At 42.8% G+C, this 27,144-nt stretch overlaps 1 protein-coding gene and 1 long non-coding RNA gene across 3 annotated transcripts in view; one reads left to right on the top strand and one right to left on the bottom strand.

The window, feature by feature from the left end:
• sez6l2 (seizure related 6 homolog (mouse)-like 2) overlaps positions 1–27,144 on the bottom strand; it is a 164,252-nt gene that overhangs the window by 29,154 nt on the left and 107,954 nt on the right. For both annotated transcript variants that reach the window (XM_045714905.2, XM_014192147.3), the window contains exons 6-10: positions 22,739–22,931; positions 22,261–22,446; positions 21,858–22,041; positions 551–714; positions 54–248 (exon numbers count right to left, since the gene is read on the bottom strand). In XM_045714905.2, the coding sequence (XP_045570861.1) occupies positions 54–248; positions 551–714; positions 21,858–22,041; positions 22,261–22,446; positions 22,739–22,931 (922 nt within the window). The remainder of the gene's footprint in view (positions 1–53; positions 249–550; positions 715–21,857; positions 22,042–22,260; positions 22,447–22,738; positions 22,932–27,144) is intronic.
• LOC123741660 (uncharacterized) lies at positions 12,888–14,356 on the top strand. The gene is made up of 2 exons (XR_006769149.2): positions 12,888–13,288; positions 13,915–14,356. It is a non-coding gene; the product is annotated as an uncharacterized LOC123741660 (long non-coding RNA).

Below are 27,144 nucleotides of genomic sequence, written 5' to 3'. Positions count from 1 at the left end.
GGGGCTTTATAAACAAATTATCATAATGTAGTGGTAATATTCAATAGTATTACCTTTACACACAGGCTCGCTCTCATTCCAGTGTGGATCGCTTTGGTCCACACACTCAATGACCCCAGAGCCCTGCTCCATGACAAAGCCTGGGGAGCAGGAGAAGGTGACTGTGGTGCCCAACGGAAAGGTGATGTCACTGCTGCTGAAATTCCCATGGGGCAAGTAGGGCTCATAACAGTGTTCCCCGTCAAAGGCTGAGAGAGAGCGAGAGAGATAAAACAGTGTGCACGTGTGAATATGAGGAGAGAAAAGGAGAGAAGTAGGATAAGTGCATAATATAAGATTAATTAAAGTAGAGAAAAGACCAATCTATTGGTCGAAAGAACACAACGACTCTCGGTCGACCCCCAAAATGTTTTTGTCGGGGACAGCCCTAAACTAAAGCAAGCAGCAGTGTCTGTATTGTACAGTCATATCACAGTCAATTACAAATAAGAGTGAAAAAGAGACAAGAGAAACTGTGTGTACTGATGCTGGGAGCATTTTAAGGTCTCACCCTCATAGCGCAGAGCTAGCAGTAACGGGATGGAAGAGGAGTCGGCTGTGAGCTCCAGGTAGAGTATGGAGCCCTCGCTCACGATGCCACGCTCTGGAACATCATCCAGGTCTGAGTCAAAGAGCAGCGGAGACATGGAGTTGTTTCCGCTGCGCACAATCAGCCTGACAAAGAGGGAGAAGAAAGGATAAAGGGAAAGAAAGAAGAGTAGAGAGGCGGAAGATGGGGAGAAAGGGGGGAATGGAGGGCAAAGGGAGGAAGAATAGCGGGCAGGGAGGAAAGACGATAGAAAGGAAAGAAAGTTAAAAGGGAGAAAAGAAGAGTGGAGAGAGGTTATTACTTCAAGACGTTTAATAATTTTATTTGTATTTATTATGGATCCCCATTAGCCGCTGCCAAGGACACTACTCTACTACCACATATCTACAACAGAAAATATGTGTACGTGTGTGTGTGTTGTGCGTATGTTATCGTGCGTGTATGCATGTGTCTGCCTGTGCAAGTGTCTTCACAGTCCCCGATGTTCCACAAGGTGTATTTTTATATATTTTTTAAATCAGATTTTACTGCTTGCATGAGTTACGCGATGTGGAATAGAGTTCCATGTAGTCATCGCTCTTTGTAGTACTGTGTGCCTCCCATAGTCTGTTCTGGACTTGGGGACTGTGCGAGACCTCTGGTGGCATGTCTTGTGGGGAATGCATGGGTGTCTGAGCTGTGTGCTAGTAGTTTGAACAGACAGCATTCAGTGCATTCAACATGTCAATACTTCTCACAAATACAAGTACTGATGAAGTCAATCTCTCCTCTACTTTGAACCAGGAGAGATTGACATGCATATTATTACTGTTAGCTGTCCGTGTAAATTTAAGGGCCAGGCGTGCTGCCCTGTTCTGGGCCAGTTGTAATTTTCTGACGTCCCTCTTTGTGGCGCCTGACTACACGACTGGACAGTAGTCAAGGTGCGACAGAACTAGGGCCTGTAGGACCTGCCTTGTTGATAGCGTTCTTAAGAAGGCAGAGTAGCGCTTTATTATGGACAGACCTCTCCCCATCTTAGCTACTGTTGCATCAATATGTTTTGACCAGGTTTAGTGTTTAGTGAATGTGTCCCAAATATAATACTTTTAGTTTTTGAAATATTTAGGACTAACTTATTTCTTGCCACCCATTCTGAAACTGACAGCAGCTCTTTGTTAAGTGTTGCAGTGATTTCACGTGCTGTGATAACTGATGTGTATAGTGTTGGGTCATCAGCATACATAGACACACATTCTTTACGCACAGCTAGTGGCAGGCCATTAGTAAAGATTTCAAAAAGTAAGGGTCCTAGACAGCTGCTCTGGGGAATGCCTGACTCTAACTGGATTATGTTGGGTAGGCTTCCATTAAAGAACATCCCCATGTTCTGTTAGACAGGTAACACTTGATCCACAATATAGCAGTGGATGTAAAGCCATAACATATATGTTTTTCCAGCAGCAGATTATGATCAATAATGTCAAAAGCTGCATTGAAGTCTAATAAAACAGATCCCACAAACGTTTTATTATCAATTTCTCTCAGCAAATCATCAGTCATTTGTGTAAGTCCCGCACATGTTGAATGCCCTTCCCTATAAATGTGCAGTTGTTAATTTGTTTACTGTGAAATAGCATTGTGGTAGCACATAGTTTTTTTTCCCAACAGGCCCCTCCGTCGTGACGTCCCACCATTGCCCATCTGCTAGCCTGCTAGTCGCAGCCCGCTAGCTGTCTAGAGCATATTGGACTGTTAGCTGAAGAGATCCATCGGCCAATTTATTGTGCCACTATACCTATTTTGCCAATTGGACTGGACTCCTTTGCTACACGGAACCCTACTAATCCATCACGACTGGTCTATCGACGTAACCGCACGAGGAGGCTCCGCACGAGGAGGCTATAACAGACTTCTTCCGTCACGACGTCACTCTAAGGCCCTTCTGCTAGCTTGCTAGCCCCGGCCTGGTAGCTGGCTGAATCGCCGTGTCTACAGCCAGCCTAACTACTCACTGGACCCCTATGATCACTCGGCTACGCATGCCTCTCCCTAATGTCAATATGCCTCGTCCATTGCTGTTCTGATTAGTGATTATTGTCTTATTTCACTGTAGAGCCTCTAGCCCTGCTCAATATGCCTTAGCCAACCCTTTAGTTCCACCTCCCATACATGCGGTGACATCAGCTGGTTTAAATGTTTCTAGAGACAATATCTCTCTCATCATCACTCAATGCCTAGGTTTACCTCCAATGTATTCACATCCTACCATACCTTTGTCTGTACATTATGCCTTGAATCTATTCTATCGCGCCCAGAAACCTGCTCCTTTTACTCTCTGTTCCGAACGTACTAGACGACCAGTTCTTATAGCCTTTAGCCATACCCTTATCCTACTCCTCCTCTGTTCCTCTGGTGATGTAGAGGTTAATCCAGGCCCTGCAGTGCCTAGCTCCACTCCTATTCCCCAGGTGTTCTCATTTGTTGACTTCTGTAACTGTAAAAGCCATGGTAACATGCATGTTAACATTAGAAGCCTCCTCCCTAAGTTTGTTTAATTCACTGCATTAGCACACTCTGCCAACCTGGATGTCCTTGCCGTGTCTTAATCCTGGCTTAGGGAGACCATCAAAAACCCAGAAAATTCCATCCCTAACTATAACATTTTCCGACAAGATAGAACTGCCAAAGGGGGCGGAGTTGCAATCTACTACAGGGATAGCCTGCAGAGTTCTGTCTTACTATCCAGGTCTGTACCCAAACAATTCGAGCTTCTACTTTTAAAAATCCACCTTTCCAGAAACAAGTCTCTCACCGTTGCCCCTTGCTATAGACCACCCTCTGCCCCCAGCTGTGCCCTGGACACCATATGTGAATTGATTGCCCCCATCTATCTTCAGAGCTCGTGCTGCTAGGTGACCTAAACTGGGACATGCTTAACACCCCGGCCATCCTACAATCTAAGCTTGATGCCCTCAATCTCACACAAATTAACAATGAACCTACCAGGTACAACCCCAAATCCATAAACACGGGCACCCTCAAAGATGCCAACTTGCCCTCCAAATACACCTCTGCTGTTTTCCACCAAGATCTCAGCGAACACTGCCTCATTGCCTGCATCCGTAATGGGTCTACGGTCAAACGACCTCCACACATCACTGTCAAACGCTCCCTGAAACACTTCAGCGAGCAGGCCTTTCTAATCGACCTGGCCCGGCTATCCTGGAAGGATATTGACCTCATCCTGTCAGTAGAGGATGCCTCGTTATTCTTTAAAAGTGCCTTCCTCACCATCTTAAATAAGCATGCCCCATTCAAAAAATGTGAACCAGGAACAGATATAGCCCTTGGTTCTCTCCAGACCTGACTGCCCTTGACCAGCACAAAAACATCCTGTGGCGTACTGCATTAGCATCGAATAGCCCCCGTGATATGCAACTTTTTAGGGAAGTCAAGAACCAATATACACAGGCAGTTAGGAAAGCTAAGGCTAGCTTTTTCAAACAGAAATTTGCATCCTGTAGCACAAACTCAAAAAAGTTCTGGGACACTGTAAAGTTCATGGAGAATAAGAGCACCTCCTCCCAACTGCCCACTCACTGCACTGAGGCTAGGAAACACTGTCACCACCGATAAATCCACTATAATTGAGAATTTCAATAAGCATTTTTCTATGGCTGGCCATGCTTTCCACCTGGCTACCCCTACCCCGGTCAACTGCCCTGAACCCCCCACAGCAACTCGCCCAAGCCTCCCCCATTTCTCCTTCACCCATATCCAGATAGCTGATGTTCTTAAAGAGCTGCAAAATCTGGACCCCTGCTCGACAATCTGGACCCTCTCTTTATGAAATGATCTGCCGAAATTGTTGCAACCCCTATTACTAGCCTGTTCAACCTCTCTTTTGTATCGTCTGAGATTCCTAAAGATTGGAAAGCTGCCGCGATCATCCCCCTCTTCAAAGGGGGAGACACTCTAGACCCAAAATGCTACTGACCTATATCTATCCTACCCTGCCTTTCTAAGGTCTTCGAAAGCCAAGTTAACAAACAGATTACCGACCATTTCGAATCCCACCGTACCTTCTCCGCTATGCAATCTGGTTTCAGAGCTGGTCATGGGTGCACCTCAGCCACGCTCAAGGTCCTAAACGATATCATAACCACCATCAATAAGAGACATTACTGTGCAGCCGTATTCAACGACCTGGCCAAGGCTTTCGACTCTGTCAATCACCACATTCTTATCGGCAGCCTCAACAGCCTTGGTTTCTCAAATTACTGCCTAGCCTGGTTCACCAACTACTTCTCTGATAGAGTTCAGTGTGTCAAATCGGAGGGCCCGTTGTCCGGACCTCTGGCAGTCTCTATGGGGGTGCCACAGGGTTCAATTCTTGGGCCGACTTCTCTGTATACATCAATGATGTCGCTCTTGCTGCTGGTGATTCTCTGATCCACCTCTACGCAGACGACACCATTCTGTATACATCTGGCCCTTCTTTGGACACTGTGTTAACTACACTCCAGACGAGCTTCAATGCCATACAACTCTCCTTCCGTAGACTCCAACTGCTCTTAAATGCAAGTAAAATGAAATGCATGCTCTTCAACCGATCGCTGCCCGCAACTGCCCGCCTGCCCGTCCAGCATCACTACTCTGGACGGTTCTGACTTAGAATATGTGGACAACTACAAATACCTAGGTGTCTGGCTAGACTGTAAACTCTCCTTCCAGACTCACATTAAGCATCTCCAATCCAAAATTAAATCTAGTATCGGCTTCCTATTTCACAACAAAGCATCCTTCACTCATGCTGCCAAACTGGCTATCCTACCGATCCTCGACTTCGGCGATGTCATTTACAAAATAGCCTCCAACACTCTACTCAACAAATTGGATGCAGTCTATCACAGTGCCATCTGTTTTGTCACCAAAGCCCCATATACTACCCACCACTGCGACCTGTACGCTCTTGTTGGCTGGCGCTCGCTTCATACTCGTCGTCAAACCCACTGGCTCCAGGTCATCTACAAGTCTTTGCTAGGTAAAGCCCCACCTTATCTCAGCTCACTGGTCACCATAGCAGCACCCACCCATAGCATGTGCTCCAGCAGGTATATCTCACTGGTCACTCCCAAAGCCAATTCCTCCTTTGGTCGCCTTTCCTTCCAGTTCTCTGCTGCCAATGACTGGAACGAACTGCAAAAATCACTGAAACTGGAGACTTATATCACTCTCACTAGCTTTAAGCACCAGCTGTCAGAGCAGCTCACAGATCACTGCACCTGTACATAGCCCATCTGTAAATAGCCCATCCAACTACCTCATCCCCATATTGTATTTATTTATTTATCTTGCTCCTTTGCACCCTAGTATCTCTACTTGCACATTCATCTTCTGCACATTTATCACTCCAGTGTTTAATTGGGATATTGTAATTACTTTGCCACCATGGCCTATTTATTGCCTTACCTCCCTTATCTTACCTCATTTGCACACACTGTATATAGACTTTTTCTCCTGTATTATTGACTATATGTTTGTTTATTCCATGTGTAACTCTTTGTTGTTGTATTTGTCTAACTGCTTTGCTTTATCTTGGCCAGGTCGCAGTTGTAAATGAGAACTTGTTCTCAACTAGCCTACCTGGTTAAATAAAGGTGAAATAAAAAAATAAAATAATAATAATTGTATCTAGTCAAACACAATTTTTTCAAAAAATGTACTAAGGGTGGGTAACAAGCTGATTAGTCGGCTGTTTGGGCCAGTAAAGGGTGCTTTGCTATTATTGGGTAGGAGAATGCTAATTCACATAATAAAAAAATGTATGTAGCATCCGAACGGTTTGGCCTCTTTCTATTCTGGTTAGAGCCAGTTTGCGCTGTTCTGTGAAGGGAGTAGTACACAGTGTTGTACGAGATTTTCAGTTTCTTGGCAATTTCTCACATGGAATAGCCTTCATTTCTCAGAACAAGAATAGACTGACGAGTTTCAGAAGAAAGTTCTTTGTTTCTGGCCATTTTGAGCCTGTAATCGAACCCACAAATGCTCCAGATACTCAACTAGTCTAAAGAAGGCAAGTTTTATTGCTTCTTTAATCAGTACAACAGTTTTCAGCTGTGCTAACATAATTACAAAAGGGTTTTCTAATGATCAATTAGCCTTTTAAAATTATAAACTTGGATTAGCCAACTCAATGTGCCATTGGAACACAGGAGTGATGGTTGCTGATAATGGGCCTCTGTACACCTATGTAGATATTCCATAAAAAATCAGCCGTTTCCAGCTACAATAGTCATTTACAACATAATACATTATGTTATTTTAATGGACAAAAAAATGTGCTTTTCTTTCAAAAACAAGTGACCCCTAACTTTTGAAAAGAAGTGTACTTGTCGGTTGTGTTGCCCTTGGATGCCCATAAACCTCACAAGACTAGTCTGAAGGTACCAGTTTAATGTGGGCTATTTTTAGCACTTTTCTGGAATTCTTGATTGTTTTATTGCTTTACTGGGAGGCTTATCAGTGGTAGATATGACAGTGATATTTATGTTTGAGCTGATAATGCAAGGTGAGCTGCACATAGTGGACTTCCTACTAGTGCAATCCGCCTCAGTGCTAACAGTATAACTCAGGTTCATGATAGCTGTAGGGTTGACAGAGGCATTGAGGGGAGTTAGAAGGACATAAATTAGGTTATTCATATTATGATTGCCAACGCCCCTGGGACAATGCACATTTGCAGGAACACTACGACAACTCAGCAACACAATGGTAGGGATTATCTGAGCAGGGCTTAGTTACTGATATGTCATTGTCTCAATGCAGCCTTGAAATCCGTGGGCAGGATCCAGGAGCCAAGATGATTTGGATGGACTCTGTCATTCCTGTAGAGCATCTTCTGTTTCCAAAAGGTGTCAAAGTTATCTATAAAAGCTATGCAACAGATCTACAGTAGTATTTTAGCCAGATGTGTAATGCCAGTAGCCTGCTGAATCTTTCACAGCCGTGGCCCTGTGATGGCACCGGGCCTGAAATAACTGGCCGCTTTTTGGAATCTTTCAGAGCCAGAATCAGTTCTTCAAAATCCATTTTAGCAGTTCCCGAGCTAGCCCTCCTAATGTCATTTAACCCAACATGGACTACGACAGCATCAGCCCCCAACAGCTGTCGGAGAATGGTAGGAGAGAGCCTCGTAATGTCCTGTACTCATGCTCTGGGATAGCACAAGGTTTTTTCCCCGGGAACCGAGATGTTTCTCACCATAGAGCTACCGATGATGAAAGCTGGTGAAATGGCTGAGGAGGTCCGGACTTTCTTTCGCCCAGACATCCTCATGGCCCAATGAAGGTGGGAGCTCTGAAGATCTGAAACCGAGGTAGACACCACCAGAGAGGGAGACAGAACATAGGATGAAGATGCAGGTACCTCCGCATCTGATCTCGAAGTGGAAGTCCCCAGGGACGAAGGCGCCCGAACCTTTTGATCCAGGATGATGAAGCTGTTTGAAGTATGTATCTGGTCCGGGCTTACCACTGCCAAGGAGGCCCCTATTGCCAAAGGCTGCTGCTTTCAACTTCCACGGCGAGTGACATGCCTCCATGGCTGCTTAGTAGGGTCAAGAATAGGAACATCCACTAAGTCATCCAAAAGCATCCTACTAACTCTATTCTCCAGGGAAGGTGGAAACCCCTTCAGGGAGGAATCACTGCAGGGCACCGGCCAGTCGGCTGTGGAGAGACAACACGGCGGCAACACTCCCACCAACACAGTTCCTGCAGCGTTGAAAACGTTTGTTAGCGACCTCCATTTGAAACAGGCTAGCTGGGCTTCAGTGTCTCTCTTCTTGAAAATAATTTACAAGTTTGCTATGAGCTTCAGGTTCGCAAATACAGCCCTAACCCCGCCTCCCGAAACAAGCACACACCAGTACGGCAAACAAAGAGAAAGCAGAGGCCTTGCTCTCTGTATGGATCCTGGCTGCACATACACTGTACAAGCGGGAGATGACCAACTCGCAAGTTGGTGCTGTAGAAACTCTCTGTGATCACTAAATAAACTGTGGCATTCTCATAGTTGGACTGTTAACTTGAATATAATCTCTTAACCCAGAACTAAATTCTTGGTCAGATGCTCGATTAAGTTCTGGGTCCATACAGTAAGAGAAGAGGTAGAATGAGGACCGGAATTAGAACGAAGAGCTCCATCCTCAGTCTTTGCAAGTTACAGGCATGTCCAAACCACTGGAACTAATGCTGCTCATTATCTCACTCATCCTGTTGTATCATGACAGATCTATGGTACAATTTATGTTTATGTAGTCTGTCCACGAGAGAGTAACTCTCATAGAGCTTATTTACACAGGGTATTTGAACATATTTTATACATCTTGCACCGTTTTCAAACAACCCTGCTGAGAAAAAACAGCATAGACCAGTATACATTTCAAGCAGGTCCATGCTGTTGTATGCTGGTCCATGCTGGTCTTTAACTGGTCAGGGCTGGTCAGAGGCTGGTCAAGCTGGTCTGACCAGCATGGTCTAGGTGGTCAAGCTGGTCTGATCAGCATGGTCTAGCTCAGGAATGGACAACTTTGATGGGGGCCACAAAATAAGTGGCGTACCCACATCTATACCCACACATGCAGTCAACTGATTTGTGCAATCAATCTATCTGTGCAGTTAGACTACTTAACTCTCGTAACTAAATGCAATATACCAGAAGCAAGGGCCCTAGCTTTTTGGGGGCCCTAAGCGAGATTTGCTTGGGTGGCCCCACCACCTCGCAGGCAAAACATTGTACTGGCCCCGTCTTGACGGTGGAGTGAACATTTTTAAAGTATATTTCTGGCAATTCTACACATTTTGTCATGGGGCTTAGAGAAATGCTGCAGTGTTAAAGAAGTTTTTGTTGCACTTCTACACATTTTGCCACGGGGCAGAGAGAAAATGTTCCATGACTTATGCCATGTTAATATGATATCTGAATGCATCAATACAATCAATGGGGCCCCCCTGCAGGTCAGGGCCCCTGGGCACGTGCCCTGCATGCCTGGTCAGCATTCAACAAGTTTAGATAGCTGGCTAGACAAACTTAACAATCAAAAAATTGTTAGCTGACATGGCTAATTGAGTGAATGTCAGTGACTGACATATTTATTTAATTTATTTAACCTTTATTGAACTAGGCAAGTCAGTTAAGAACAAATTATTATTTACAATGACGGCCTACCAAAAGACAAAAGGCTTCCTGCAGGACGGGGGCTGGGATTAAAAATTAAAAAGAAATATATAAATATAGGACAAAACACACATGACAACAAGAAAGACAACACAACACTACTAAAGAGAGACCAAGGACAACACATGACAACACAGCATGGTAGCAACACAACATGACAACAACATGGTAGCTACACAACATTGTAGCAACACAAAACAAGGTACAAACATTATGGCACAGATAACAGCACAAAGGGCAAGAAGGTAGAGACAACAATACATCATGCGAAGCAACCACAACTGTCAGTAAGCGTGTCCATGATTGAGTCTTTGAATGAAGAGATGGAGATAAAACTGTCCAGTTTCAGTGTTTGTTGCAGCTCGTTCCAGTCGCTCGCTGCAGCGAACTGAAAAGACGAGCGACCCATGGATGTGTGTGCTTTGGGGACCTTTAACAGAATGTGACTGGCAGAACTGGTGCTGTATGTGGAGGATGAGGTCTGCAGTAGATATCTCAGATAGTGGGGAGTGAGAACTAAGAGGGTTTTATAAATAAGCGTCAACCAGTGGGTCTTGTGATGGGTATACAGAGATGACCAGTTTACAGAGTATAGAGTGCAGTGATGTGTCCTATAAGGAGCATTGGTGGAAAATCTGATGGCCGAATGGTAAAGAACATCTAGCCGCTCGAGAGCACCCTTACCTGCCAATCTGTAAATTATGTCTCCGTAATCTAGCATGGGTAGGATGGTCATCTGAATCAGGGTTAGTTTGGCAGGTGGGGTGAAAGAGGAGCGATTACGATAGAGGAAACCAAGTCTAGATTTAACATTAGCCTGCAGCTTTGATAAGTGCTGAGAAAAGGACAGCGTACCGTCTAGCCATACTACTTGGGTGAGGTGACTACCTCAAGCTCTAAACCCTCAGAGGTAGTAATCACACCTGTGGGGAGAGGGGCATTGTTCTTACCAAACCACATGACCTTTGTTTTTGAGGTATTCAGAACAAGGTTAAGGGTAGAAAAAGCTTGTTGGACACTAAGAAAGCTTTGTTGTAGAGCATTTAACACAAAATCCGGGAATGGACAAGCTAAGATTGTATAAGTATAAGATTGTATAATCTGCAAATAAATGGATGAGAGAGCTTCCTACTGCCTGAGCTATGTTGTTGATGTAAATTGAGAAGAGCGTGGGGCCTAAGATCAAGCCTTGGGGTACTCCCTTGGTTACAGGCAGTGGCTGAGACAGCAGATTTTCTGACTTTATACACTGCACTCTTTGAGAGAGGTAGTTAGCAAACCAGGCCAAAAACAGTCAGAGACACCAACACTCCTTAGCCGGCCCACAAGAATGGAATGGCCTACCGTATCAAAAGCTTTGGCCAAGTCAATAAAAATAGCAGCACAATATTGCTTAGAATCAAGGGCAATGGTAACATCATTGAGAACCTTTAAGGTTGCAGTGGTGCATTCATAACCTGAGTGGAAACCAGATTGCATACCAGAGATAATACTATAGACATCAAGACAGCCAATCAGTTGATTATTGACAAGTTTTCCAACACTTTTGATAAACAGGGCAAAATAAAAATAAGCCTATAACAGTTAGGATCAGCTTGATCTCCCCATTAAATAAAGGATGAACCATGGCTGCCTTCCAAGCAATGGGAACCTCCCCAGAAAGGAGAAACAGGTTAAAGAGGTTGGAGATAGGCTTGCCGATGATAGGGGCAGCAACCTTAAAGAAGGGTCTAAACCATCTGACCCAGATGGTTTTTTGGGGTCAAGTTTCAGGAGCTCCTTTAGCACCTCGGACTCAGTGACTGCCTTTAGGGAGATACTTTGTAGCGGGGCAGGGGAAAAAGAGGGAGATGCATCGGGGATAGTCGTATTAGAAGCGGTGGTGAGGAAATGTTGGATACGCAGGGAGGCATTGCTAAGTCAAATAGGAATCCTAACTTAATGAAGTGGTGATTAAAGAGCTCAGATGGGCCAGGGTGTACATGAACATTTCCAGATATCATCAACAGTAATACAATCAAGGCACAGCAGAGGACAGGGAGAGCTCTGTAGTGCTGATTTATGATATCTGAATGTGCATTTGATGGCAACAAGATCATATTGTACAGAAATGTCATCAGGTAACATGAATACAAAGCCGGCGAGAGGTGGTTAGAATAGGATGGGAGCCCAAATGTCAGTGTAACCAATAGAGAGTCCCGAGTGTGGGAACAAACATTGTCTGTCCCACGGCTGGGTAAAGACAGTTTGTCGTCAAAAAAGCATGCAGGAGTCATGAGGCAAAATAGCAAAATTCACAAGAAAAATTTTTCATATATAATGACAAGAGAAAAACTGCTGATGCACAACCAAATTTTGAAATGTTTTGTTTTGTGGTCTAGTTGGTCAAGATGGTCTGACCAGCATATGGTCTAGCAGTTTATGCTGGTTTACCAGAATGGTCTAGCTGGTGACCAGCCTTCACTGTGTTTTGGACACTGGTGACCAGCCTTCACTGTGTTTTGGACACTGGTATGGTGGTTACCAAGCTGGTTCATGCTGTTCTATGCTGGTCCAACATGGTTTAGCTGGTAAAACTGGTCTGACCATGCCCATCATTATCATGTTTCCCAGCATGCTCTATTGCAGTTGAGTTTTTAAATTATTTGTTTCAATATCTTATTAATTTGTTTTTGTTTTTGCATTGATTGATTAATTAATCTTATTTTACTCAAAAATAAATAACATACGTTTTTCTAAACTAATCCAATCTGTTAGTAGGACTTCTTGCACCCGTTACTGAAATAGTTGTTCCAGTTTAGAGGGTTTGGGTAGTCTCATTTATTATTATTTTTAATCATGGCAGTCCTTTTGAATGTAGATTGTGGGTGAAGAAAAGTTCCAAATTGTTGGTTATCCCCACCCTGGCTGTATTCCAATATGAATTAAACATCACTTTGCAAGCCAGCACGATGTGACTTGATGCTGGTTTTCATGGTGACCAGCTTAGGCTAGTCACCAGTATTGGATTCTAGCTTGAAATACTAGAAGTTAATGATTACATGTATATGGTGGGGTCAATGGAGGGTGGATAAAAACTAGCGGTCTGGAAAGTTACTGAGTGAGGGAAAAGGCAATCACTTGGTTGTGGTCACTGATAAGGCTGGATAGCTGTGGATTAGTGAGGAATGTAGCCAAGGTCAGGTCAGGTCAGATGAAGTGAGAAGGAACAGTTTTATTACACACATCACATAACTTCCTGCCTTGCAACAGAGTTGTATTGGCTGTCTAGATGTGCAAGGAGGAGAATGCGCCTAATAGTAGGGTATAAATACTTGTGCTGGTGGAAACCTGTTGCTGTCTTTTCAGCTGTTTGACCCATTGGGTGAATAAATTTGGTTTGAGCTTTGACTAGTCTGTTAGATTCTGCAGATGACAGTTGGTGTTGTTGGCAGGATTCACCACGATTTACAGTAGAACCGGAGAGTCCGAATCAAGGTAAGCACAGTTCCTACACCTGTTACCGATCATTCTGACATCTTGTGGAGATGAAAGTCGTAGGCTGAACAATAATATGACACAGACCTTGAAAGCCTGAGCTCATTCAGTAGTCTCATTATATAACGACTGGTTGTAGATTCATGGTATGTGGTAAGTCCAGGAAGGTAAGCCTGAGCAGGGTAGTCCCTGCGGAGGGTAAGTCCTAGGGGGTAAATCCCGAGTGGGTTGGTTCCTGCGAGCACCATAAAGTATAGGGTATGTCCCGGAAGGTAAGCACTGAGCAGGGTAGTCCCTGCGGAGGGTAAATTCTAGGGGGTAAATCCTGGGTGGGGTTGATTTCCTTCTAGACACATAAGGGGGGTGAAAGCCCAGCCGAGGTGGCTGTGAGGCTGTAGGGTGTGTGTGTGTATGAATGTTTGACATGATTCGTTTGTAGTAACTGTAGCAATAAAGAGAGAGGTTGGTCCATGCCATATTGGGGCGGAGAACCATGACAGATTAGGTGGAAATAGGAGGACAACCGTGAGTAATTTTGGTAATGAGGAGTGTTGGGAACAGTGGTATTTTATGTTGAGAAATTGGACTAAAACCCAATCACATGCTAAGTTGTTACTTCTTAACAGATTGGGGGGTGACATCGAGTCAATAATTGTCACGGATCCCCTGGTAATGCTGCTCATTCCGTTCACCAGCTCCGGAGGTCTACGTCACCGGCCTTCTAGACGTCACTAAACTGGATTCATTACCACCAACCGCAGACTGTCTTGTCTGATTACGCACACCTGGATCCCATTCCCCCTGATTAGTATGTGTATATATGTGCCCTCTGTTCCCCATCGTCCTTGTCCATTGGTCTTGTGAGTACCTGTGCTCTGTTGTATCGGCTTTCATGCTACGTGTTTGTGCACTAGAGGTTTTAGGTTAGAGGTTTACACCTCACTCTTTTATTTGGGTTACATCCCTGTGTTATATATATATACAGTATGTGTTTGTTTTGGGCTTCGTCCCCATCATTTTCATGACATACTTTATTTTGGGTGGAGAAATAAAAAAAACTATTACGTATTCCTGCGCCTGTCTCCTATCATTATACAGCGTGACAAAAATAACATATGGCTTCTAGAGTCCAGGAGACTCCCGGAGTGGGAGGGGTAGAAGGGGACAATGTTACCAAAGCATTAGATACACTAAAAAAGGCATATGATCAGCACAAATAACCAAATAAATGGTGGGAAAATATTCCAAATTGGACAAAATTGGCACACATTATCTCGTAGATGGGAAGTTTAAAACCAGTCAAGAGTGTGTGGAATCGTAGTGTGGAATACTGGAATGGTCCAGACCACAAGATGCAGGCATCCTAACCATGGCATTTTATCAGCAGTGGGTGAATATGGAAAAAGAGAAAAATAGAGACCTGCGATGTAAAATGCAGTAGACAAGAACGAGGCAATTAATTAAAAACTGGGGATATCCGAAGGGCGTGCACATAGATTAGATGAACAGAAGCAGGAATTGGCTATTGCGCTAGAAAATAGTCAAAACCTAAATCAGGAATTAGAGGGAGCCCTTGAGGATAGACAAAAACACATAAAACAACTCATGGTTGCACTTGAACAGTATCAAAATACGTGTGGAGGAGTACAGTGCCTTTGGAAAGTATACAGACTTTTTCCACATTTTGTTAGGTTGCAGTCTTATTCTAAAATTGATTAAATAGTTTTTTCCCTCAATCTATTTATTTATTTTCATATTTTTTACCCCTTTTTCTCCCCAATTTTGTGGTATCCAATTGGTAGCAACAGTCTTGTCTCATCGCTGCAACTCCCGTACGGACTCGGGAGAGGTGAAGGTCGAGAGCCGTGTGTCCTCCGAAACACAACCGAACCAAGTCGCACTGCTTCTTGACACAATGCCCACTTAACCCAGAAGCCAGCTGAACCAATGTGTCGGAGGAAACACTGTACACCTGGCGACCGTGTCAGCGTGCACTGTGCCTGGCCTGCCACAGAAGTCGCTAGTGCGCAATGGGACAAGGACATCCCTGCCGGCCAAACCCTCCCCTAACTGATATTAAATGTGCATAAGTATTCAGACCATTTAATCAGCAATTTTGTTGAATCACCTTTGCCAACGATTACAGCCTCGAGTCTTATTGGGTATGACGCTACAAGCTTGGCACACCTGTATTTGGGGAGTTTCTCCCATTCTTCACTGCAGATCCTTTCAAGCTCTGTCAGGTTGGATGGGGAGAGTTGCTGCACAGCTATGTTCAGGTCTCTCCAGAGATGTTTGATCGGGTTTAAGTTTGGGCTCTGGCTGGGACACTCAAGGACATTTAGAGACTTGTCCCAAAGCCAATCCTGCGTTGTCTTGGCTGTGTGCTTAGGGTCGTTGTCCTGTTGGAAGGTGAACCTTCACCCCAGTCTCAGATCCTAAGAGGTCTACAGCAGGTTTTCATCAAGGATCTCTCTGTACTTTGCTCCATTTGTCTTTGCCTCGATCCTGGTAGTCTCACAGTCCCTGCCGCTGAAAAACATCCCCACATCATGAGTCTGCCACCACCACGCTTCACCGTAGGGATGGTGCCATGTTTCTTCCAGATGTGAAGTTCAATCTTGGTTTCATCAGACCAGAAAATCTTGTTTCTCATGGTCTGAGAGTCTTTAGGTGCCTTTTGGCAAACTCCAAGTGGGCTGTCATGCGCCTTTTACTGAGGAGTGGCTTCTGCCTGTCCACTCTACCATAAAGTCCTGATTGATGGAGTGCTGCTGAGATGATTTTCCTTCTGGAAGGTTCTCCCATCTCCACAGAGGAACTCTGGAGCTCTGTCAGAGTGACCATCGGGTTCTAGGTCACCTCCCTGGCCAAGGCCCTTTTCCCCCAATTGCTCAGTGTGGCCGGGTGGCCAGCTCTAGGAAGAGTCTTGGTGGATCCCATCTTCTTCCATTTAAGAATGATGGAGGCCACCGTTTTCTTGGGGACCTTCAATACTGTGGACATTTTTTGGTACCCTTCCCCAGATCTGTGCCTCGACACAATCCGCTCTATGGATAATTCCTTCGACCTCATGGCCTGGTATTTACTCTGATATGCACTGTCAACAGTGGGACCTTACATAGACAAGTGTGTGCCTTTCCAAATCATGTCTAATCAATTGAATTTACCACAGGTGGACTCCAATGAAGTTGTAGAAACATCTCAAGGATGATCAATGGAAACAGGAAGCACCTCAGCTCAATTTCGAGTCTCATAGTAAAGGGTCTGAATACTTACAGTACCGGTCAAATGTTTTAGAACACCTACTCATTCAAGGGTTTTTCTTAAATTTTTTACTAATTTCTACATTGTAGAATAATAGTGAAGACATCAAAACTATGAAATAACACATATGGAATCATGTAGTAACAAAAAAAGAGTTAAACAAATCAAAATATATTTTATATTTGAGATTCCTCCAATAGCCACCCTTTGCCTTGACAGCTTTGCACACTCTTGGTAATCTCTCAACCAGCTTCATGAGGTATTCACCTGGAATGCATTTCAATTAACAGGTGTACCTTCTTAAAAGTTCATTTTTGTAATTTCTTTCCTTATAAATGCGTTCGAGCCAAACAGTTGTGTTGTGACAAGATAGTGGGGGTATACAGAAGATAGCCCTATTTAGTAAAAGACCAAGTCCATAGTATGGCAAGAACAGCTCAAATAAGCAAAAAGAAATCACAGTCCATCATTACTTTGAGACATGAAGGTCAGTCAAAATGGAACATTTCAAGAACTTTCTTCAAGTGCAGTTGCAAAAACAATCAAGCGCTTTGATGGAACTGGCTCTCATGAGGACCGCCACAGGAATGGAAGACCCAGAGTTACCTCTGCTGCAGAGGATAAGGGATAGCCCCCTTTTTTTCAATTTTCGCCTAAAATGTCATACCCAAATCTGACTGCCTATAGCTCAGGCCCTGAAGCAAGGATATGCATATTCTTGGTACCATTTGAAAGGAAACACTTTGAAGTTTGTGGAAATGTGAATTGAATGTATGAGAATACAACACAATAGATCTGGTAGAAGAAAATACAAAGAAAAAAACAACCATCTTTGAAATGCAAATGAAAGGTCCCAAATCTAGCCATCACTCTGGTTGTAATTCCGATGGTGTCCGCAAGATGGCAGCAGTGTATGTGTAAGGTTTCAGGCGGATAACTTGAAGTATGAGCAAACTACATGACATTTAGTGTGAAGTCACCCAGGTATATTTGGGCAAGTCGTGAAGGAGACATTTATATTCACATTACATTTTTCTGCAAGAATATCGTCAAATCTGTATACTTGGACTTTGATTTAGCTTTTCCAGTATTATTAGCCATATTATAAGTTCAACATTTGCAAAACACCCAGTTTTCATAACTTCATAACTCTCCATATTTTTATAATTTTTGTCCAAAAGGAAAATGCTTGCTGTTGCACAAGGTTAGCAGCAACATTTTGCGATTGGTGCTTATTTGACAAAGTTACAGTCAATCAAGTGAAGACCGCCCCGTCATCGGCGCGACATGAAGGCATCGCTCTCTGACCAAATTTGGTGTCCTATAGGATATACTACACTCCTAATGATATAGTGAAGTCTGGTTACATTCTAGGATTTCTGAGGAATAAATACGAACGTGATTTGACTGGTTGAAACAACATTTAGGGTTAGATTTTCACAGATTCCTTTCTTTGCAAATACAACGAGTGGAAATACAAAATTGATTGTGCATGCTATATAGACCTTTTTAGGATATGAAAAAGGATTTTATCTAACAAAACGACACTTCATGTTATCTCGGGGACCCTTTGGATAATAAATCAAAGCAAGATTTCAGAATGTAAGTACACATTTCACCTTCAGAGATGAATTTCTCAAACCTATCGCGGTGAAAAAATAGTTTTGTTGTTAGGAGCTCTCCTCAAACAATAGCATGGCATTTTTTCGCAGTAATAGCTACTGTAAATTGGACAATGCAGTTATATTAACAATAATTTAAGCTTGCAGCCGATATAAGACACTATATGTACTGACATTTGTTGTTTCTCTACAATCTGCGATCGTGACACACAGCGCTGCATGATTTACAACTGTCCTGTTGACGGGACGCCTATCCCTAATTAGAGTTATCAGCCTCAGAAATTGCAGCCCAAATAAATGCTTCACAAAGTTCAAGTAACAGACACATCTCAACATCAACTGTTCAGAGGAGACTGTGTGAATCAGGCCTTAATGTTTGAATTGCTACAAAGAAAACATTACTAAAGGAAACCAATAATAAGAAAAGACTTGCTTGGGCCAAGAAACACGAGCAATGGACATTAGACCGGTGGAAATTTGTCCTTTGGTCTGGAGTCCAAATTTGAGATGTTTGGTTCCAACCGCTGTGTCTTTGTGAGACGCGGTGTGGGTGAATGGATGATCTCCACATGTGCATTTCCCACCGTAAAGCATAGAGGAGGAGGTGTTATGGTGTGGGAGTGCTTTTCTGGTGACACTGTCTGTGATTTATTTAGAATTCAAGGCACACTTAACCAGCATGGCTACCACAGCATTCTGCAGCGATACGCCATCCCATCTGGTTAGAGATTAGTAGGACTATAATTTGTTTTCAACAGGACAATGACCCAACACACTTCCAGGCTGTGTAAGGGCTATTTTACTGAGAAGGAGAGTGATGGAGTGCTGCATCAGATGACCTGGACCTCCACAATCCTCCATCCTCAACCAAATTGAGATGGTTTGGGATGAGTCAGACCGCAGAGTGAAGGAAATGCAGCCAACAAGTGTTCAGCATATATGGGACCTCCTTCAAAACTTTTGGAAAAGCATTCCAGGTGAAGCTGGTTGAGAGAATGCCAAGAGTGTGCAAAGCTGTCATCAAGGCAAATGGTGGCTATTTGAAGAATCTCAAATATAAAACACATTTTGATTTGTTTAACCTCTTACATCTAGACGTTCCGCTAGCGGAACACCTGCTCCAATATCCAATGATAGGCGTGGCGTGAATTACATATTCCTCAAAAATACAAAAACTTCAATTTTTCAAGCATATGACTATTTCACAGCATTTTAAAGACAAGACTCTCCTTTATCTAACCACACTGTCCGATTTCAAAAAGGCTTTACAGCGAAAGCAAAACATTAGATTATGTCAGCAGAGTACCAAGCCAGAAATAATCAGACACCCATTTTTCAAGCTAGCATATAATGTCACAAAAACCCAGAAGACAGCTAAAAGCAGCACTAACCTTTGATGATCTTCATCAGATGACACACCTAGGACATTATGTTATACAATACATGCATGTTTTGTTCAATCAAGTTCATATTTATATCAAAAAACAGCTTTTTACATTAGCATGTGACGTTCAGAACTAGCATACCCCCCGCAAACTTCCGGGGAATTTGCTAACAATTTACTAAATTACTCACGATAAACGTTCACAAAAAGCATAACAATTATTTTAAGAATTATAGATACAGAACTCCTCTATGCACTCGATATGTCCGATTTTAAAATAGCTTTTTGGTGAAAGCACATTTTGCAATATTCTAAGTACATAGCCCAGCCATCACGGGCTAGCTATTTAGACACCCGGCAAGTTTAGCACTCACCAATATCAGATTTACTATTATAAAAGTTTGATTACCTTTTGTTGTCTTCGTCAGAATGCACTCCCAGGACTGCTACTTCAATAACAAATGTTGGTTTGGTCCAAAATAATCCATCGTTATATCCGAATAGCGGCGTTTTGTTCGTGCGTCCCAGACACTATCCGAAATGGTAAATCAGGGTCGCGCGCATGGCGCAATTCGTGACAAAAAAAATCTAAATATTCCATTACCGTACTTCGAAGCATGTCAACCGCTGTTTAAAATCCATTTTTATGCCATTTTTCTCGTAAAAAAGCGATAATATTCCGACCGGGAATGTCCATTTAGCTAAACAGAGGAAAGAAAACAAAGCTTTCGGTCGACGCGGGCACGAGCCTGAGTCTCACAGTACTGTAACCAGCCACTACCCAAACGCGCTACTTTGTTTCAGCCAGAGCCTGCAAAGCCACGATTCAGCGTTTTGACGCCTTCTGAGAGCCTATGGCAGCCGTAGGAAGTGTCACGGGACAGCTAAGATCCTCACTCTTCAATAAACAGAGACAAGAAGAACGACACCTTGTCAGACAGGCCACTTCCTGCATGAAATCTTCTCAGGTTTTTGCCTGCCATATGAGTTCTGTTATACTCACAGACACCATTCAAACAGTTTTAGAAACTTTAGGGTGTTTTCTATCCAAAGCCAATAATTATATGCATATTCTAGTTACTGGGCAGGAGTAGTAACCAGATTAAATCGGGTACGTTTTTTTATCCAGCCGTGAAAATACTGCCCCCTAGCCATAACAGGTTAACACTTTTTTGGTTACTACATGATTCCATATGTGTTATTTCATAGTTTTGATGTCTTCACTATTATTCTACAATGTAGAAAATAGTAAAAATAAAGAAAAACCCTTGAATAAGTAGGTGTTCTAAAAGGTTTGACCGGTAGTGTATGTAAATAAAGTATTTATGATTTTAATTTAAATTATTTTGCAACATTTTCAAAACCTGTTTTTGCTTTGTCATTATTGAGTATTGTGTGTAGATTGCTGTGGATTTAAAAAAAATCCATTTCAGAGTAAGGCTGTAACATAACAAAATGTGGAAAAAGTCAAAGGGTCTGAATACTTTCTGAAGTCACTGTATATGCAATTGCCACTCCTCCACCGTTCGACCCATGCTACAAGGTGAAACAGGTCACATCTAGTGGGCCACCATTATACACCTTCCTTTAAGGTGGAGTGGATGCTGAGGGGTGAAGCCAACGACGGGTACTCTGTTAGTTTTTCACTCTGTTTGTCAGAACACCAGTGTCCAAAACACAGTGAAAGCAGGTCACCAGCAAAAACACAGTGAAGGCTCAGCGAAGGCTGGTCACCAGCAAAACCAGCATCTATACTGGACCAGCCTATGATGGTCTATGCTGTATTTTTTTTTAGCAGGGAACTCACAATACAATGCAGCCAAATTATTGTTGTACTTTTGCAACTTCACTTTTTCAAAGTCCATGAGAAGGAAGTTATTATCTAACCAATACACAGTACTGGGTTAGAAAATAGAATTGTACTAAGATGGGTTTTACATTATTTATGTAGAATTGAGCAGCTGAATCTGCAGTTTAAACAATAACACCGCTGTCACCCTGTCACTGATTTGGTAAATAGCTGAGGGATGGGGCTGGAGAAATGTAACCACTCTCAAATTCATAGACTGACCATCCATGAGACTTCTACATGTTTTGATGTTATACAGTGTTTGTTTACAATTACATAGAAGTAAAAACAAGGTTATATTTTGGGTACTGATGGGGTAAAACAGTTGAAGCTCATGAGGCATTTATAAATTATATTCTTCAAGGATTAAAAGGTATATATCATTAATTTCAAAGTAAAGAAATTGATGTAGCAATCGCAGATTGCCCATTTAACATCTTAACTTACTTATCATCATCCTCGTCCAGAGCAACCCTCTCAAAGTGGAGGTGAAGCCTGTGTCCCTCCCTGGCCTCCAGTAGCCAATGGCAGCTCAGATTATTGCCGTTGCTGTGGTTACTCGCAGATGGAGGAGGCGGCGAGAAGATTCTACCCACGGTAGCATTTCGGATCCACCCTCCACATGACACAGCTGACAGTTGGGAAGAAAAATCAAGAGTTATACACACTGTGTGAGATGTGGGGCCTTCCGTGGACAAACATAATTTCTCATGAGCTTACAGTACCCATGCTGGCCACAACAAAGCTGCATTGTAAGTTTCAGATACACATTTTCTGTGCAGGCCAGACAATTGTTGGATCATATTGACATGGTCAAAGATTCTACTGTCAGAAGATAGCGGACACTGACCCACACACTGAGGTTCAGCAGAGCTCCAATGAGGTTGAGTCATGTTCAAGCAAGTGGCTACCTCGTGGCCCCTGACCTGGAAGCCAGGGTCACAGTGGAAGTGGGCCTGGCCTCCGGGGTGGATGTCCGTTACTGTCACACCCCCTCCCTCAGGAGAAAGAGGGAATGAGCAGGAGAGGAGGAAGGCTGTTGCATGTAGCACAGATTAAGGGAGTGAGAAAGATGGAGGAAAGAGAGAGAGCTACAGATTAATTGCACAAAACAAGGCAGGATGACATGTAAACAAACCATAACACTCAAACCGCTCACTGGGATGGAATACCTTGATAATTCATGCGAAAAATGAGATGTCTTTGTTTCATTTTTTTTATTAAACTAAAATAATAACCTCCTTGTTGTGGACTGCACCCTTATAAGAACATTTTATTGACAAAAAAATATTTTATTGGAAAAAGAAAAGACGCCACTCTGAATTTACCTTGATAGTGTAGGCTGAACATGCCATGATCGGTCTGCCGGAGACTGCGGTAGTAAATCTGCACCTGATTGGTTGAGCTTCGAATCACCTGACCGTCACTCATTAGGGTCTCATTGGCTAAGAGTTCTGGTCCCGTCCCTCCATAGCCAAGGATAGTCAGGGACTCGTCCTTGGACAGTTTCACTTTCTTCACCTGGGGAGAGGGGAGATGGTGGACATCTAGTGACTCATTTAGGAATCATTAAGGAGTAAAAATGCCTAACACTGGTTGCCAACCACCATGTTTACATTATTCAAAACTGGTTCTCCACAATGTCCAATGGATTTCACATGATGTATACTGCAACTGTTTGCTTGCAGAGGACTACTCTGAGCAAACAGGTAGATGGGAAATCCAAGCCCGCCTACTTTTTATTTCTCCTCTACCCCAGTAGAAGACGCTTGGACCTTCTTTTTTGATATTTTCAATGGTAATGGTATTGTTAAAAATGAGAATTAAAAACAGGTTCAGCCCCTTGTTCGACCGTGATCTTGCAGAGTTACTCCACCTCAAGAGTTGCATTTGGAGAAAGGCTCGGCACACGCATACTCAGGCTGACTGGCTATCGTACAGGCAAATGAGAAATAAGTGCACTCAGGTTACCCGGGAAGGCCAAAATTAGTTATTTTAAGGAGCAGTTCTCTCTCTGTGGGTCTAACCCCAAGAAGATCTGGAAAACGGTTAAAGACCTGGAGAATAAACCCTCCTCCTCACAGCTGCCCATGTCCCTTAATGTTGATGATGTGGTTGTTACTGACAAGAAGCACATGGCTGAGCTCTTTAATCACCACTTCATTAAGTCAGGACTACCTCTCACAAAGAGTTCAGTGTAAAAAGTCAGAAAATCTGCTGTCTCAGCCACTGCCTGTAACCAAGGGAGTACCCCAAGGTTCAATCCTAGGCCCCACTCTCTTCTCAATTTACATCAACAACATAGCTCAGGCATCAGGAAGCTCTCTCATCCATTTATATGCAGATGATAGTCGTATACTCAGCTGGCCCCTCCCTGGATTTTGTGTTAAATACTCTACAACAAAGCTTTCTTAGTGTCCAATAAGCTTTCTCTACCCTTAACCTTCTTCTGAACACCTCCAAAACAAAGGTAATATGATTTGGTAAGAAGAACGCCCCTCTTACCACAGGTGTCATTACTACCTCTGAGGGTTTAGAGCTTTTGGTAGTCCCCTCATACAAGTACTTGGGAGTATGGCTAGACGGTGCACTGTCCTTCTCTCAGCACATACAGTTGAAGTTGGAACTTTACATACACTTAGGTTGGAGTCATTAAACTAGTTTTTCAACCACTCCACAAATTTCTTGTTAACAAACTATAGTTTTGGCAAGTTGGTTAGGACATCTACTTTGTGCATGACAAGTAATTTTTCCAACAATTGTTTACAGACAGATTATTTCACTGTATCACAATTCCAGTGGGTCAGAAGTTTACATACACTAAGTTGACTGTGCCTTTAAACAGCTTGGAAAATTCCAGAAAATGATGTCATGGCTTTAGAAGCTTCTGATAGGCTAATTGACATCATTTGAGTCAATTGGAGGTGTACCTGTGGATATATTTCAAGGCCTACCTTCAAACTCAGTGCCTCTTTGCTTGACATCATGGGAAAATCAAAGGAAATCAGCCATTACCTCAGAAAAAACATTGTGGACCTCCACAAGTCTGGTTCATTCTTGGGAGCAATTTCCAAATGCATGTTCATCTGTACAATTAATAGTATGCAAGTATGAAGACCATGGGACCACGCAGCCGTAATACCGCTCAGGAAGGAGACGTGTTCTGTCTCCTAGAGATGAACGTACTTTGGTGCGAAATGTGCAAATCAATCCCAGAACAACAGCAAAGGACCTTGTGAAGATGCTGGAGGAAACGGGTACAAAAGTATCTATATCCACAGTAAAACGAGTCTTATATCGACATAACCTGAAAGGCCGCTCAGCAAGGAAAAAGCAACTACTCCAAACCGCCATAAAAAAGCCAGACTACGGTTTGCAATTGCACATGGGGACACAGATTGTACTTTTTGGAGAAATGTCCTCTGGTCTGATGAAACAAAAATAGAACTGTTTGGCCATAATGACCATTGTTTTGTTTGGAGGAAAAAGGTGATGCTTGCAAGCCGAAGAACACCATCCCAACCGTGAAGCACGGGGGTGGCAGATTCATGTTGTGGGGGTGCTTTGCTGCTGGAGGGACTGGTGCACTTCACAAAATAGATGGTATCATGAGGGAGGAAAATTATGTGGATATATTGAAGCAACATCTCAAGACATCAGTCAGGAAGTTAAAGCTTGGTCGCAAATGGGTCTTCCAAATGGACATTGACCCCAAGCATACTTCCAAAGTTGTGGCAAAATGGCTTAAGGACAACAAAGTCAAGGTATTGGAGTGGCCATCACAAAGCCCTGACCTCAATCTAATAGAAAATGTGTGGGCAGAACTGAAAAACATGTGCGAGCAAGGTCTGACTCAGTTACAACAGCTCTGTCAGGAGGAATGGGTCAAAATTCACCCAACTTATTGCGGGAAGCTTGTGGAAGGCTACCCGAAACGTTTGACCCAAGTTAAACAATTTAAAGGCAATGCTACCAAATACTAATTGAGTATATGTAAACTTCTGACCCACTGGGAATGTGATGAAATAAATAAAAGCTGAAATAATTCATTCTCTCTACTATTATTCTGACATTTCACATTCTTAAAATAAAGTGGTGATCCTAACTGACCTAAGACAGGGAATTTTTACTAGGATTAAATGTCAGGAATTGTGAAGAACTGAGTTTAAATGTATTTGGCTAAGGTGTATGTAAACTTCTGACTTCAACTGTACATACAGTACCAGTCAAAAGTTTTAGAACACTTACTCATTCAAGGGTTTTTCTTTATTTTTACTATTTTGTACATTGTAGAATACTAGTGAATACATCGAAACTATGAAATAACACACATGGAATCATTTAGTAACCGAAAAAGTGTTAAACAAATCAAAATATATAGTTTTTTCAGCTTTGCACACTCTTGGCATTCTCTCAACCAGCTTCATGAGGTAGTCACCTGGAATGCATTTACATTAATAGGTTTGCCTTGTTAAATGTTAATTTGTGGAATTTCTTTCCTTCTTAATGCATTTGAGCCAATCAGTTGTGTTGTGACAAGGTAGGGATGGTATTCAGAAGACAGCCCTATTTGGTAAAAGACCAAGTCCATATTATGGCAAGAACAGCTCAAATAAGGAAAGAGAAATGACAGTCCATCATTACCAAGCAGTAAAATTAGATTTAAATAACAGATAAAAATACACCTTATGGAACAGCGGGGACTGTGAAGCAACACATACATAGGCACAGACACACGCTATACACACACATACACATGGATTTTGTACTGTAGATATGTGGTAGTGGTGGACCCCCTTGCTCCTTCGCAAGGGGGTCCTGATAGCAACAATACAACAACCAACACAATGTCAAACAAAACAGCAATCAATACAAAACTCAACATTTATGAAAAACAGTTACAGTACTCTATTACTAGGTCATCAGTTAATTCAGGGAAAACCCATTGAGACCATGGTCTCAATGTGTTTTCCCTGAATAGATAAAAATAAAAAATGGATTGGTGGCAAATGATGTCCGAACCTGAAAGTTTGTGCAAGCTAGCCACTGTGTGTGTTTGCTTATCCTGGAAGCGGAAGTGCTTAAGCTGTCCTATGTAAAACAATAGATCATGATTAAATTCAAAATGGGGATATCCTACCAGCGTAGGATGCTGCTTTGAAGTCTGAGGGCACACAGCCCCTTCATTATGGTCGCTTCTTGCCGACACATCAAAGTAGCTGTTCCAGACTCTCACATCAAGGACGTAGAGAGGCTGGTATTAGCAAGACTAGCTAAATGCTATCAAAACCATAGAATCCCTCAGTGTCCAACTCCCTGAAGGCAGCCCGAAAAGTAACTGTATTTCTTGCTTGAATCTTTTACCACTAAAAGTTGTTGGAGGGGTCTGAAAAGTCACTAAATATACTGACAAGGTTGCTAAATTGGCAACACTGGAGTAGTTCCTGATTTTGGGTTTTCTTCATTGACTATTTAGACAAATCAGTATTGGGAGAAGGTGGTGCTTAAACTGGTGCTGTGATTTTCAAGCCTATGTGCTTGATAAACGTTTTCCACTAGAGTTCACAGCCACAAAGTCAAAATTGGCTATATCGTAAAAATGTATGAAAACCAAAATGTGATTTTTGGCTCTCCAAGTGGTTGTTTGAGTGAGAAAGACACAAGAGAACCAATCAGTATAAAAGCATAGCCCCCTTCATTAGATGCTTTGTGCCTATAACATCAAGGAGCCTTT

The sequence above is a fragment of the Salmo salar genome, chromosome 03 (genome assembly GCF_965601325.2).
Source record: "Salmo salar chromosome 03, fSalSal1, whole genome shotgun sequence".
NCBI classification, from domain to species: Eukaryota; Metazoa; Chordata; class Actinopteri; order Salmoniformes; family Salmonidae; genus Salmo; species Salmo salar.
Note: the sequence above shows the minus strand (reverse complement) of the source record. Positions and strands in the feature narration are given on the sequence as shown.